At 44.4% G+C, this 16,011-nt stretch overlaps 1 protein-coding gene across 1 annotated transcript in view; it reads right to left on the reverse strand.

Moving 5' to 3' along the window:
* Positions 1 to 16,011, reverse strand: part of LOC138569624 (cryptochrome DASH-like) — a 490,626-nt gene that overhangs the window by 66,721 nt on the left and 407,894 nt on the right. The window contains exon 13 of the mRNA XM_069647757.1: positions 2,996 to 3,172. Within this exon, the coding sequence (XP_069503858.1) occupies positions 2,996 to 3,172 (177 nt within the window). The remainder of the gene's footprint in view (positions 1 to 2,995; positions 3,173 to 16,011) is intronic.

Here is a 16,011-nt window from a genome sequence, read left to right on the forward strand (position 1 = left end):
TGGGCAGTCTTCCTTCACTTGAGGTCCAACCTACTTTTTACAAAAGGCACTTTGCAGGATGTTAGGCAAAGTTTATATGCAGTACCCTTTGGGTGCACTACACACAACTCAGACTACAGGTATAGGAAACCCAACCTTTGGTACAAGCTTGTACTACACAGTTTTGGTAGCGTGTTGAGTAGCCAGGCTGATCTCAAGAGGGGTCAATGTGAGCTGTAGGGGAGTTACACAGAGATTCGCAGTGACAAGTTTCAAATATACACTTACACACACGATTTCTTGAATAAACAATTATTAATTTATTTATCAGTCAGTTAGAGTAAGCCTTCTTCAGAAGGGAGCAATATAACAGTAACTCGAATACACTTCAAAACACACACTATTAGCTTCTAAATCAGTAAAGTCCCTTTTGGGATGACCCCCAGACACAACCTACACCCTCAGGTGACTTCAATAGCTAGGGTGCTGGGGACATTAATATCTTACTGTTTGCATTAGAATACTGTTGAAGTTAGGAAAAGGTTTTTAGAACAACAAGAGACCACAAATATTCCTAAGCAGGCAAATACTTTTGGATCCCCTAAGCAGAGTCATTCAGTATAATAGGCTGGGCAAAAGTCTTACATAGGATGAAGCACTTCTGGTAAGTAGAAAAGTCTTTGCACAATGTTTTAGAAGTCTTTGAAGAAAGGAATAATCAAATGTAGGGCCACAAGCTGATTAGACTTATGAGTGGTGGAAGATGCAAGCAACTCTACAATGAGAGCTAAGTTCTCTCAGACTTTACCAGTACCTTTGTATTGAAGAAAAAGTGTAGATGACTTCTGATCCTGTGCAGCTCAGCAGATCTCACTGTTCCTGAGCCTCAGTCGAGGGGACAAGAGGGAGGACTTCGGGGGACTCCTGCTTTGCAATGGGACGGTCAATGCTCGGAACCAGCAATCTTTCCAAAAAGTGGAACTTTGGTGTTTCAGCTCCTCGTGACTACTGCAAATAGCAACACTGTGGTTCCTGGCTGTTGAGATGGCCTTTTCTTGCTTCTGGGGTCCCGCACTCTGTTGAGGGGGCTCAGGCTCGGTCAAGTCCTGCTTCTTGTGAGTCCCGAGGCTCTTCCTGGAGCTCTTGGCCAACTTAAAAGCAACACACACAATCTGGTGTTCCTCTTCCTGGCTATACGGTTTCCAGCAGCAACTCTGTGGAAATTCAACCAGCTCCGAGAAGGATGTCCAGGTGGCTTACTTTGGAGTCGATTGGTCCCACTAACTCAAGGGGAGAAGTCGTCCTTGAAGGGGCTTCTCTGTCGATACGAATTTGGAGTTTCAGCACAGCAGCAGGGCTTCACCGGGCAAACCAGCGGTCCAGGAGTTGCAGCAGGCGTTCTCTTCAAGTTCTTCTTCGGTTCCTTCGTCCAGTGGTCGACTCTGCCTTCCAAGCCAAAAGCCTCACCTTTTATTCAGTTCTCTCCCATTCATTCCAGCCTAGCTGTCAGTCACCCAGCAGGGTGGCTGTCCTTGCCAGACAGTCAGCCGGCCAATCACTACAGAGTGCATTTGGGTCTCCTAGGAGACTAAGCACAGGGGAGTTTCGGGCACCTCCCTCACTTCCTACCCCAAACACCCTGGAGCCAGAGGCGGGCTTCACTCGTTAATCCAGCCAAAGGCAAAGCGAACAATGGGACCAAACCTGGTTTGGCGCGCCGAGTAAATCTCAGGAAGGACCTTTCCACGAAGAAATGGCAAAAAAAGAAGACCGGGCCATTTTGACAAAACTGCATCCTTGGGTGCTTCACTGCAGCTGCGAACGCACCCCGCAGTAAATGCACACCACGATAGTTAAAACGAAACCACTGCCACCAGCCATTCAGTGAGGAAAGGGTAACAAAAATGTTACATGGGAAGTTAGACAAAAGGGGATACTAGGTAGCTCCTCCAGCACCCTATTGTAAGATAGTGTGTGCTGGGTCTAGAAAGTTACAAATGTAAGTAAAGTCAATTTCACTTTACTGCTCTGGGAAACAGTAGTTTATCGCAGAGAATGTATTTAAACCTTTAGGAAATCTGAAAGACTTCCCTGTGCCACTGCACTGAAGGTGCTGTGTGCCACAATGTAAAGATGATGCCTATGGAGTTTGTCAGACTCCACAACCAAAAGAAACACAAATTCCAGAAATCACATTAAAATACATGAGAGAGTGGGGAAAAAGGGTCTCACTCTCAAGTCCTCAAAATCCAGCAAAGTTGCTGGGGGTCTCTAAGGTGGATGTAATTAGCACATTTCTGAGAATTCTCCACAACACAGGACAGAAGAAGGAACGGTTTAAATAGATGCCTTTGTAATCGGCATGATGTGGATGATCTGTTGTATTGCTTGTTAATATGTCCTCTATATGCGAAAAAAGCTGGGCAAATTTCTCTGTCCATTGTTTAGTGCACGTATGTCGTTTAACATGATTTTATCTCCTCCGAGTATTATCTATGCACAAATAAGGTATACTTATGTTGAGTATGCGCTGGAATTGAGAGCGCTTTTACTGTAGTATATGTAATTTTATTGTGGTGTTTTATATTTTATAGCTATTGCATTGAGGCGTATACTATCTGTGTTGTGGGGCTCTAATGTACTTTTATGGGCATTGCACGAAATAAAGTTTTATCTATCATCTTTTTATAAATAAGAAGCAATGCCTTCAAAAAGGAAAAACATGTAAGCCACTGTGTACAAAGGCAGCATTTGGTTTTCTTTGAGTGTTTGAGTGGCCCACACCGGATGTATGACTAGAGCAGCAACAGGTTGCATATGCTGAATTTTTAAAATGCACGTGTGACACATTACACTCTATTTTTCTGTCTTTTCATACCAAGTGCTGACATATTCATTACAGCTCATTTCGCCAGAATGGGTAAGTGAAGAGATAACTTGTAGCCATCCATTACATGCCTTTATTTAGGGATGCTACTGTGAACGTGTAAGGGGACACTAGTGAGATCATACTTACCGGTTTCTGATTAATATGTCTGCCCCACTCTGGTGCTGTGATGATCGGTAGTGGGTAGGTCTCCCCAAGAGACACATTTGCTTTTGCTAAGGAAGCACTACTGAGTGCCCAGGGTGTGTGTGCATCTCCTCCACTCACACCTTGCAATTCCGGCACCCAAAGCCGGATGTATTCACCCTAAAACAAAGATGATGAAGGACGTTTTGGTTAATGGATTTTGCAATACAACTGAACACGGACTGTACACTAGATAGTTTACTTTGAATTCCCAACTGATCTGAAGCATGTGCATCAATACAGACCCCCCCATTGACTTTTCAATCAGACCGCCAGGCGCAGCACATAACACAGCCGGTACAGATTCTAGTTATGTTCACCTGTGTATTTTCAAGTAATTGTGCACCTGCAGCAAATAAGCATGACCATGTGTGCTATACAGCCAGAGAAGATGTTTTTAAAAATACAAAGCAATATGGCCACTGATGTTGCTATGGCTACTATTTCTATAAGCATTAAACATAACTTTATCTAATGCCCACTGAATGGTGAAACATTTTGTGGCGTGCAAAATAGGTGCTACTCAATGTTACATATTGTTATCAACAAAAGGATAAATCATTCTTCTGCTTTCTTGATCCAAACCTGTGATGTGCTGGTTCTGCAGAGATCTTTGCAGCGAGTGCTGAACCCATTGAAGTAGCTTAGAGGAACACGCATTTGCTGTGTCACCTCTAACACCAATCCTTGTACTTTGTATGGCAATAACCACCGAGCCGGCGGGCCATTACCGCCTAAGGTAATTCCCCCGGGGCCTTAACGGTGGCATTACCTTAGCCGGTAATGGCCCGTTGGCGAGGCAGTTGTTTCCATTAGTATTCGAGGGTCTGCAGTCTCGGGATACTAGATTCCCGGAGTTTGCAGCCCCAGAATACTAATGCACTGACGAAACCTTTTCAAGCGGCATTTCTTTTTCCGTTTGAAAGGATGTCGTCGCAGTACGCGTTAGTTCTATGAACAGTAGAACGCGCATACTGCTTCATTAGTACGGAGAGACAGGGCGCCATTATGGGCCAACTTGCTCCGTACTAATAAATGGGAGGCAACTGGCCACCTTGGAAAAGGGAGAAGGGACGTTCCATGGTCGCCAGAAAAAAAAGAAAAAAAGAAGAGAATGTACCCGGCGCATGATGCACGTAAGTGCGTCCACGGGATTAGACTGTGGTATGGCTCGGAAACGAGCCAATCCACATTAGGTGTATCCAGTGGATTCACTGCGCCGGGTACTAATTGGGCCTCATTACGACCCAGGCGGTAAGTTACCGCCTGGGCCGTGACTTTACCACCATGGCGTAAACTATGTTTACGCCATGGTGGTTGGCGGACTTACCGCCCCATTCCGAGGTCGGCGGGGCGGTAAGTCCCCAATCCCCATTTACCCTTCCCCATTCCCATTTTTGCCCCATAGGGCATAATGGGAGTGGGGAAGGCGTTAATTACGCCACCGTAAATTACGGTGGCGTAATTAACATCAAGTTCCCTTACCGCCATGGTTTTTTACACCCGCTAGAAGCAGGTGTAAAATCCGCCATGGCGGAAAGGGAACTCGTGATTGGCGGTAAGGGGTCGGCGCAGCTAACGCTGGCGCTAACCCCTTACCGCCAGGGTCGTAATGAGGCCCAATATCCCACTACAAACCTGCCCCTATTGATAGATTGCTCCTCTGGAGAAGCTGCTTTTTATGTGGTCCTTTGTAGAACATTAATAAATGCAAAAAAAAAATCATGTTACATGTTAAGAATGTGGCCTTCCATACAGACCCATGATCAAGTAACATTTTAAACGACAGACGACAGACAGACCTTCTGGCTGTGACAGATCACAAAAAAACAAATGCCACAGTAGCCTATTTCACTAACATCATGGCATTTCTAAGCATGTGTTTTGGGATAAACTCCTATGAGTAAAATGGCCCTTTTAACAACAAAAATAAATATTCTTCTTTTGTGGTGTGGGAATGACATAAGTGAGGACTGTTAGGGCGGGGTCAAATGTAAAGTTTCAGGATTCCTGATCTAATAGGTATATTGTTCCTCTTAGGTTCTCTCGTCTATCGGCCCAGCTCTGGGTATAGTACCTGGAAAGTGCCTTGTCTATAGTCCACGAACAAGGGTTAGGGGTGAACGCCTATAGCGTTTGGGGTTTGTCTAGAACATAAATGGGATTCCCTCCTTGGGGTTTATCTCCTTTCAACAATGCTGGGTGGGGTTAAACAATGCAGTGGTGAGGGTATGCCATGAGGGTACTGTTCTCCCCCAGTCTTCATTGCTAAAGCGCTCAGCTACTTCTTTCATTTAATTATAGTTTTAAGGTTTAAGCACCCAGCTTGCTTCTTTGCTTTACTCCATCTCAAGGTTATACCACTGGGCCTGCTTCTTGGACTCGTCTTCTAGCAAGTACTTTCACCCACTTGTTTTAGGGTACAGGTCAGGCTCGGATATTATCCCCCAGCCACAAATTGCCATCCTGGGCTGATGATACTAACAGCAATAATTTCTTAACCCTTGTTTAAGGTAAAGATTTGGGCACAGATATTATCCTCTAGATGCAGGTTTTGATCCTGGGCCGTTAATGATGGTTTTGGAGGACAGGAAGGAGGCCAAGAGGACCTCCCATCTTGTGCCAGCACTAATGGGTGAGGAGGAAAAAGGAGAGAGGGAACTGAGGCCATATGTAGGATTCCAAAGGTTGGGAGAGGGAACAATAAAGAGGACGTCAGTGATTGTCTGTCTGGAGGAAGCACTGATGTAGGTATCAGCGAGAGGAAGGCCTGGATTGAAGACCAGGATATCCTTCTTGAATTTCTTCCTTCCAGACTTAGTGGGAGGCAAAGGATAGGTGATAGAAAAGCAGTTAGAGAAGATAGCTGAGTAGAGAGCACCATAGAGGGGTGCAGGGAGAAAGTTTGGGAAGAGTGTGCGGGGAAGAGAGGAGAAGAAAACAGCATAGGGCTATGCCACAAAGCAAAAAACACAGATTCGACTTTCCTAGAAAGAGGGAAAAAGCCCCAAGGTTAATTACGACAGTTCACCTAATGCCAGATATGGATAACAAACAACTGTGACGTGTAGCAGATTGCAAAAAAACAGAAGTAATAAGAGAGGAGGGACAGTTAAATAGGGAGCAGTAATGGCTGTTCCCCCTGCCCCACCTTTCTTACCTTGACAGTCGCTGCTGGTTGACGGCTGCGCTGCATGCTCCCAACGCGAACACCAGCAAACGGATCCAAGTGATCCGACCACGGCTGATTTTGCCACGGTCGGAGCGTTTGCATGAGAAAGGTGCGAACTACCAAAGGTTTGCACCCTTCTCATGCGAACACACGTACATACTACGGGGGATGCAGGGGTTTCCCCAGCAAACCCTGCTCACTATACTGTAAAGTATAGTGAGCGGGGTGTTGGGGGACGCCCCCGTTTTTTTTCTTTTCTTTTTTCCTTTTTTACGGGTGTGCTGCAGGGGGGGATCCCCCTCAACACCACACTCACTATACCACACAGTATAGTGAGCGGGCTGTTGCGGGACACAACCATGCAGTCTTTTTTTTTTAAAACTTACCTGCAATGCTACCACCAAAGGTTCGAACTTTTGGTGTTCGAATCTTTGGGTGGTAGCATTTTTAGAACTTTTGGTCCTTGCAGACCTTTATTGACGGTAAAAAAGTACAATTCCCAGCAAACACCCGCTGGAACTGGAACTGTGGGCGCTGTCATTTGCCTCGGGGCACCTAGCCACAAGGGGCTTCAATGGGCAGTGGGGCTACCCTAATGGGTTCACATAAGGGGCAGAGCACCCAATTAGGGGTCAGGAGGGAACAAAGAAAGGAGGGGAAGAGGCACAAAGGAGCCGCGATGCGGCAAAGCCCCGGAAATTAAACTTTTTTTATCCACACTGCTACGTAGAGCGCACAGTTCAAAAATACACACTCACCCAGATGGAGGAAGCAAGGGAAAATTAGAATATAAGAATGCATTGGCACGCAAGGCCCGGTTTAAACTTCTAAAAGAGAAACAACCAGAGTGTTACAAAGAGCAGGCTGTAGGAGAGAGGTAAAAACGAACATAAGCTGGGTGGACCCTGCCAACAACCATATTTGAAGACCACATGAGACTTTTTTTTATAGTAGCCAGAGCCGACAAACTTCCTCTCCGCAGCAATCAAAAAAGACGTCATCCTACAAACAGTTGGGTTTAAACAAAAGCCAAGCATGTGAAGAAACCTTATCACACTTTGTTCAGGCAACAACCACCTAACAAGCAAACTTATTGACCCATATTTACGACGAGAAGACTTACGAAAAATGTGTAGCAGCATTAAGCCATTTCTTGGGGGGTGGGGGGAGGGCTTTGAGTAGACTATTACCAGGATGATGGCATCCGTTTTGGCTGCAGCCTGGAAACTACTGGAAAAGAGTGTGTACCAGTTTTCATATCTGGCCGTCATTCCACTCACCTAAACAAAAGATTATTTTCTGGAGGCTGCCAGGGGCTCCGAAGCTAACAATATATCCCTCCGATGTGGGTATACGTGTTTCCCTTTAACTCCCAATTTAATGAACTTGAGGGCTGCAAGGGAAATACAGTGCTCTGGGTACCTCTCCCTCTCGCTTTATCACGTTTTAGAATTCTTTATCTATATTATGTGCATGGTGGTGTTTGTTTTTTGATCTTGGACATGTTTTAAATTCATAGCGTATTTGTTTCTGTTAAGAAAGGCTCATGGAGCCGAAAGTGTTAATAAATACATTTTAAATTCTAAAACCAGACTGGGAGTTAGGCTTATTAGTTTAGAGTTCTTAGGGGGGGCTTCAAGAAGACAACGTAGAGGAGCAGATGATGTCATCGCTAGTGCCCGCCCCCTCACCTCCATCATACTGGAAGCAAAGCAGGAAGACTCTGTGCATGGCACCAGGTATCGTTCCAATACCACACCAAAGATATGAGAGACGGTATGCACTCAGACAACCATATCGAATGTACCCTCGCACTGAAGGTGGAAGGATGTCGGCATCCACCATTAGACATAGAAGAGCTTTTAGTGCGAAGACAGGAGGAAAGTAATGTCATAAAGGGAAGACACAATGACGTACAGAAACAATGAATACTTAAAGAATGAAGGTGTAATCCAAGTAACAAAGTAATAAAGTATAAAGAGATGAAGAAATCATCTTTACCAAGAAGACAAGTGAGATGAAGCTCAATGAATGTATATATGCAGAAACGCAAGGTAGATGCGTTACATAGAAGCTTGCTGCAGTAGAAATTATAACATGAGTAAAGCGGACATGATGGAAAGATGGACGTTGGATCGTGTCAAAATGACCCCAGAGACAAACAAGGGATGCAAATCAGAAATGCTGCAGAAAACAGCTTCCTGTGAGAAACAAAGAATATCTGTTTTACTGAGACTAAGGATGACACAGCAAGACATTTGATTTGATTTTTGATTTTATAATGCGCAAATCCCACAAGAGAACCTGGCAGCGAACTGCATCTAGGCACCGATGGATTTGTAATGAGCTAACGACTTTTGACTATGCCAACTGACTCCGAGAACTACACAAACAAGTGTGTTTTCAGATATTTCCGAAAGATAGTTAAAGAGTTTATTTGCCGTAGATGTAAAGGGAGGGAGTTCCAGGCTCGAGAACCTGCAACGGAGAACTGTCTATCGCCCCAGGTAATAGTTCTGGAGGGGGAACTGCCAACAGGCCTTTCTCCATACATTGTAATGTACGGGTAGGCCAGTGATTTACAATTCTAGATGTTAGATAACCAGGGGTGAGGCTGTGAATGCACTTAAAGACAAGGCACAACAACTTAAACTGTATTCCCTCCAGTACTGGAAGCCAGCGACGGTTCCTCCGGAACTCTGAGATCGACGTTTACTGTGGTAATGAAATTATTAATTGCACTGCAGAATTGTGTGACCTGAAGCCGTTGAAGTGGGTATGTGGGTATGCCAACCAACAGGGCATTACAATAGTCCAGCTTGGTGTTCGTAAGAGATCCCACCACGATTGGACGGTCCTTCTCAGAAATGATCGAGAGTTAAGGTTTTAGAAGTTTCATCTGGTAACAAAAGGCCTTGATGATCTGATTTACCTATGGATTACAACTCGTACTGGATTACCAGATAACAATTAGATTTTTTACTGTCTGTTTGTACAGGGTTGAACAGGGTACCAAGTCCATGTTGGTCAGTTTCTTTTTAGGACTAAGGACAATAATCTCTGTCTTAGAAGGATTTAGTTGGAGTTTATTGTTCAGCATCCAGATTTGGATTTTTTCGACGCATTTTAATATGCGCTCAACTACCTCCACTGGCTGGCTTAGTCGTACATATATCTGCGCATCATCTGCATATGAGTGGTAAAACAGATTAAATTGAGCAAACATATTGAGTAATGGGCAGAAGTATAAATTAAACAATATTGGGGACAGGAATGAACCCTGCGGGTCTCCACAAGTGACGGGCAGAGGTTCGGACAGGTATGAGCCAGCCCTATTGCACGCGATTGGACAGGAAAGATGTAAACCATTGAATGGCTAGATCGGACATCTGTGCCAGTGATGAGAGTCTAGTTTTGAGTATGCTAAAGTCCACAGTATTGAAGGCTGCCGACAAGTCAAGCATGACCAGCATGCTGATGTTACCTTTGTTGGTAGTCTCTAGAAGATCATCCCAGGCAGTAATGCGGTCTCGGTCCTGTGACCAGCTCTGAATCTAGATTGGTAGGGATCTAGAATGTCATTTTCCTCCAAAAAACTGTGTAATTGGGAGGGAACGACCTTCTCCAGGATTTTTGCCGGCCACAATGGGACGATAGTTAGCTAATAAGTTCTGATCTAAAGTGGGCTTTTTTAGCAGTGGAGTTAAGTACGATTTCTTTAGTTCAGCAGGAACAAAGCCTTGTGCAAGTGAGGCATTCACCAGGAACTGAATAGGTTTGCAAAGCGCACAAGCATGCTTCTTGCCCAAGTAGGTCGGAATGGGGTCATAATTATGGATAGTAGGTTTTAACTGATCGATCAGGGATTCAATGTTCTCAGCTGTAACTGGGGAAAAGGTAAATTTGTGTACATTTTCTTGTTTGTCAGAAGCTACATTCTCCATGGCATCCTCCGCACATGGTGTCGTTGCATGGGTATCAAAGTCATTTTGGATTAGGTTGATTTTTTCTGTGAAGAACATGTTAAAATCATTCACCATCTTTTGAGATGCCGGTAGACTGACTTGTGAACAAGTAGGGCAGGAGAAATTTCTGATAACTGAAAATTGTTCGCAAGGTCAATCTCTTTCTGGAGACACTGGGCCTTTAGCCAATAATACCTCCTCCTTATATAGTCTCAAAGCAACCTTATCCACAACATAGTTAGCATCAGTTCTGGCCCTGAGCCATTTCCTCTCAGCCTTCCACTATTGTCCTTTGAGCATTTTCAACTTTTCGTTAAACCAACGATTATTCTTCTTGCACGCTGGTGTAAACATTTTTAACGGAGCTATCCTGTCACAGGCTGTAATTGTTGCATCAATTTTGTATATGATACTGCACAAGTGGTATCAGTTTGAACCAAAATATTACTCAGAAGTTCATCATCCGGAATACGATCCAGATCTATTCTCCGGCGACGCAGTTCTGGGTTTATAAATGGCTTCGAGCTGCATAACTAGTGGTTAAGTGCCATGGCAAAGAATACCATAAAATGATCTGACCAGCTAATTGGCGCATTCTCTACATGCCATAATTTGAGACCTCTCGACAAAATAGGGTCCAAGCAATGCCCCCTCCTGTGAGTTGGCAATGTAGAAAGCATGCTTAGGTCATGAGATTCAAGAATATCGCTCAAATGTTTAAAATCAGCTTCCTTGGGCTCATTGCACCAGATGTTTAGGCCACCAAGGATAATCATCTAATCATTTTAGAATAACAGAGAGCTTCTGTCCCAAGATAAACATCCAGTGCATTCAAAAATCAAAAAAAGACTAGCTGACCCGGGGTGTCTGTAGCACAAGATAACATGACAAGTCATTGGGAAACAATAAGAATGTGCAGGCCAGGACCTGCGAGGTAGTATCCCAAATCTCGGTGCAGATGTTAAGTAGTGTAACAGTGTCTTTATACAGTATAGCTACCCTGCCTCCTTTACCATTCTCCTTATTGAGCGACTTAATCTGGTAGTTGGCAGGTACCAGAATGTGAAAGGAGGTAGTACTAGTGGAAGTAAACCAAGACTCAGTTATAAACAGTACATCCAAGTCAGTAGTTAAAATAAGGTCATATATAGCCGTGGCACCTTTAATAGCAGATCTGGCATTAACCAAAGCTATAGTTGGTTTGGAGTCCGTCTTAGGATCTGCATTAATCGTGTATTGGGCATTGAGAATCTCGAAGGACCTCATTTTATTCAAGACACGGAGTGACAAAGTTCCAAGTTGTAGGTCCCTGAAGGACAATAATATGTCCTGTAAGTAGCCCATTTGCCTGGCAATTGCTTTGTACTCGCCAATAGTTGGTGTGAATAGCCAGTGTCTGCAGGGAATATAGAGATTTTAATATCACCGAGTGGGTAAAAAGCCACAAGGAACCTTACCCTGCAAAGACCACAGGCTTGTCAGGAGCAGAGTCTTCTGTGTACATCTGTACGCCACGGATCGCCACAGAAGGGCTTGTCGGTGTCGCGCTGGTGCTGTCGCGCCTGTTGGACAAGAAGTACCGGCAAAGGACTACAATTCACTTGGGATTTGTAGTTTCTTGCTCGGGGAACGCATGTGGCAAAAGAGCTCCACGCTCTACCAAAGGTTATGCGCCGTCTGCAATTCGAATCTAGGCAGATTGTTGAAAACAGATGCAATGTTAACTACAAATTATTTTCAAGGCACAAAATACATGCACCCCACTTGATTTGTATGAGCTAAAATGACTTAGCACAGTATGCACACAGAGTTAAATAACAATTTAAAAAGCTTCTTAGCAGTACTCTAATTCAATGGCATTTAAGTATCACACCATGTGGTGCATTCGCTAATTGGAAAGTACAAAGGAAGTTAACCAGGATAAGCTATGAACGAAGGGCATATTTTTCTTAGATTAAGATTAAGCAGAAACATCTGCAAGTGTCAAGTATTGGACAATCAAGAGTGCAGAAAGCATAAGTAAGACGGAGCAACCAAGTCTCCATAGGCCAAGAGAAGTAATAGCATCCAGTATAATTAAATCAAATAGCAGTAAATAACAGGTCAAAATTGACACATTTGTGGTCTTTTGACCGTGGTGCAAGATTTTCGAAAACAAGGTCTATTCATTAAATCTCAGACGAAGAAAGTGGTGTACCCTGACTTCCTTAAAATTCCCAGAGAAGAAAACAGCCAGCAAGGTAAACTACAAAGGAGAAGTCTTAGCTCATTGATGAGAGATGGTAGGCTAATTGATCAATGTAGGCAGTGGTCTGATGTTGTTCTCTGCACCTGGGTTTGGTCCTGTTCACGTGCTTCTAGCAAGCCGAATGTCCAAGTTTGGGAGAGTATGCCAACCAATCATGAGTGGCTATGTTATGTTATGTTACTTGGCCTTTATATAGCGCTCTATATATCATTGCTATGATCTCAAAGCGTTGGTAGGTTGAACGCCCTCTGGAACTGCAGTTCTGGTCAGTAGAGGGAGATAGTGTCTTAGGGTGCGTGGGTGCACCAGATATGTGTGCAGCTGATGTAATTGCTGGATGGTAGCTCCATCCTAGCGTTAGGTGTGGTGCAGAAGATATCAGTACGATGTGTGCAGTCTGGTGGGTGGACACCCAGACTGGATTCTGGCTGTGTTAGGCCTGAAGGTCGCATTATGTGAGCAGCAAGGCCGGAATGACATCGGCTAGCTGCATTTTATTAGGGTGATGAGGGGTTCATGGGGTAGTATTCGTATGTGGACAGCTAGGCCGAATTTGTCAGGGGTATAGCTGTGTTCTAGTTGTGTGATGGTGTATAGTAGGGAGTAAGCGTAGTGATGTGATATGATGGTTATCTTTAAAGTGCCCAAGCCCAGGCACGTGAACAGGATGGCAGGGGACACCGCGACACACGGACACACAGTGACAGGGGGTTGGGATTACAGTGACAGGAGGGGGGCATACAGATATATAGCAACAGCATGGGGAACAGGAAAGCAGGGTACACAGTGACACACGTGTGAGGCATGCTAACATTTACATTCGCATTTCTATCTAGGTGCGATTCAGGCTAACGTTCACAACTCCACCCAAGTGAGGGACATGCTAACATTTGCATTTCTATCCAGATGCGACTCGGGCTAATGTTCGCAACTTCATCTAAGGGAGGCACATTAGTGGAGGCACATTTAACATGTAGCAACATTGTTAGGCAAGATTGTATGCAGTACCCTTTGGGTGCACTACAACAACCCGTACCTCCTGGCAATAGGAACCCAACCTTTGGTATAAGTCTGTAATACACAGGTTGGTCGCGTGTTGAGCAGCCGGGCTTATCTCAAGAGGGGTCAATGTGAGCTGTAGGGGAGTTACACAGAGATTTACGGTGACAAGTATTCAAATAAACTCTTACACACAAGGTTTCTTGATTAAACAATTATTCATTTATTTAACAGTCAGTTTGAGTAAGCCTTCTTCAGAATGGGGAATATAATAGTAACGCACAAATGCACTCCAAAATACACACTTTTAGTTTCTCTAAATCAGCAAGTACCAATTCCAGATGGCACACAGACACTGCCTACACCCTAGGGTGACTTAAATAGCTAGGACACTGTGGACATTAATATATTACTTTTGCATTTAGAACAATACTTAGGAGTATGTCAAAGAAAAAGATTATTAGGATAAAACAAGAGATCTCACAAATATTCTGAAGCAGGTAAGTACTTTTGGTTACCCCCAATGCAAAGTAAGTAAACCAATTCCTGGAAGGAGAGCTAAACACAGAGTCAGAGGGAAGAAGAGTTATTCAGGCAGCCAGGCCAGGCCAAAGCCAATTGGGCAAAAGTCTATGTGAGCTAAAGCACTTCTTGTAGGTAGGTAAAAGTCTTGCACAATGTTTTAGAAGTCTTTGTAAAAAGAAAAGAAATCAAAGTAGGGCCACAAGCTGATTAGGCTTGTGAGGTAAAGAAGCTGATAGCAACTCTACAGAAGCAACCAAGACAAGTCTCCACTGAGAACAAGTGAGGTTACACCACACGAGGTAAATTCTCTTAGACTGTACAGTACCTTTGGTTAGAATAAATGGTTCCAGCTGGCTTCTGTTCCTGTTCAGCTCTGCAGATCCTGTGTTCCTGGGCCTCAGTCGTGGGAACAAGAGGGAGGATGTCTGGAGGACTCCTTCACTGCAACGGGACGGTCAGCGACAGAAAAGGACCAACTTCTATTCAGTGGCACTTTGCAGTATCAGCTCCTCGTGTCGAAGCAAATAGCAGCACCGCAGATTCTTGCCTGTTGAGATGGGCTTTCCTTGCATCTGGGGTCCAGCACTCAGTTCAGGTGGCTCAGGCTCGATCAGTCCTGCTTCCTGGGAAGATTGGGAGGATCTTCCTGGAGCTCTTGGCCAACTTAAAAGCAACACACACAATCTGGTGTTCCTCTACCTGGTTCTTCGGTTCCAGCAGCAACTGCAGTGGAATACAACCAACTTCGAGAGGATGTCCAGGTGGCTTACTTTGGAGTTGAATGGTCCCACCAACTCAAGGGGAGAAGTCGTCCTTGCAGGGCTTCTCTAGTCGAGGCGAATTCGGAGCTTCAGCACAGCAGCAGGACTTCACCGGGCAAACCAACGGTCCAGGAGTTGCAGCAGGTGTCTCTTCCAAGTTCTTATTCGGATTCCTTCGTCCAGTGGTCAACTCTGCCTTCCAAGCCAAAAAGCCTCACCTTTTATGCAGGTTTCTCCCATTCATTCCAGCCAAGCTGACAATCACCTTTGGGTGCATTTCTGTAACCAAGGGGATTAAGCACAGGGAGTTTCGGGCACCTCCCTCGCTTCCTACCCCCGCCAGACATACTGGAGCCAGGAGCGGGCTTCACTCGTGAATCCCGCCAAAGACAAATCAAACAAAGGGACCAAACCTGGTTTGGCGCGTAGAGTAAATCTCAAGAAGGACCTTTCCACAAAGAAATGGCAAAAAAAGAACACCGGGCTATTTTGACATAAATGGCACCCTTGGGTGCTTTACTGCAGCAGCAAAAGCAGCTCGCAGTAAAAGCACATCACGGTAGTTCAATGTAAACCACTGCCACCAGCCATTCGAGGAAAGAGTAACATAAAAATGTTATATGAGAAACTAGAAAGTAACCCCTCCAGCACCCTATTGTAAGATAGTGTGTGCTGGGTCTAGAAAGTCAAAATGTAAGTAAAGTCAATTTCACTTCACTGCTCTTGGAAACAGTAGTTTATCCAAGAGAAGGTATTTAAACCTCTGGGAAATAGGAAAAACTTCCCTGTGCCACTGCACTGAAGGTGCTGTGTGGTACCATGTAAACGATTATGCCTATGAGTTTGTCAGACTCCACAACCAAAATAAAACAGTGCTCAAGTCATAGCAAAAATACATGAGAAGAAAAGGGTCTCACTCTCTCCAGGTAAACAATTAAAGTCCTCAAAATCCAGCAAAGTTGCTGGGGGCCTCTAAGGTAGAAAGGAATTAGCACATTTCTGAGAATTCTCACTAACAGACATGTTATACAATGTTGCAGAAGCCAATCCGCTGTAAATTATTTCATAAGATGTATTATACGTATTTCGAGGTGTGCCTACTAGATAAGGGACAGCCACTCAGGTCATTAATACATGCATACAATAGGTATATATGTTCCACTAACCAATCCCTCCCCTTGATAGGTTTTACTGTTTTCCACGTAGAATGACGTCATAGCTGACGTATTTCGAAGTATCAAGTCTTTGTGTAAGAGAAAAAGTAACCGAGAGTGTGTGAGCTGCATTTT

This window comes from Ambystoma mexicanum, chromosome 2q (genome assembly GCF_040938575.1).
Source record: "Ambystoma mexicanum isolate Mex_15411 chromosome 2q, UKY_AmexF1_1, whole genome shotgun sequence".
Lineage (NCBI taxonomy): Eukaryota > Metazoa > Chordata > Amphibia > Caudata > Ambystomatidae > Ambystoma > Ambystoma mexicanum.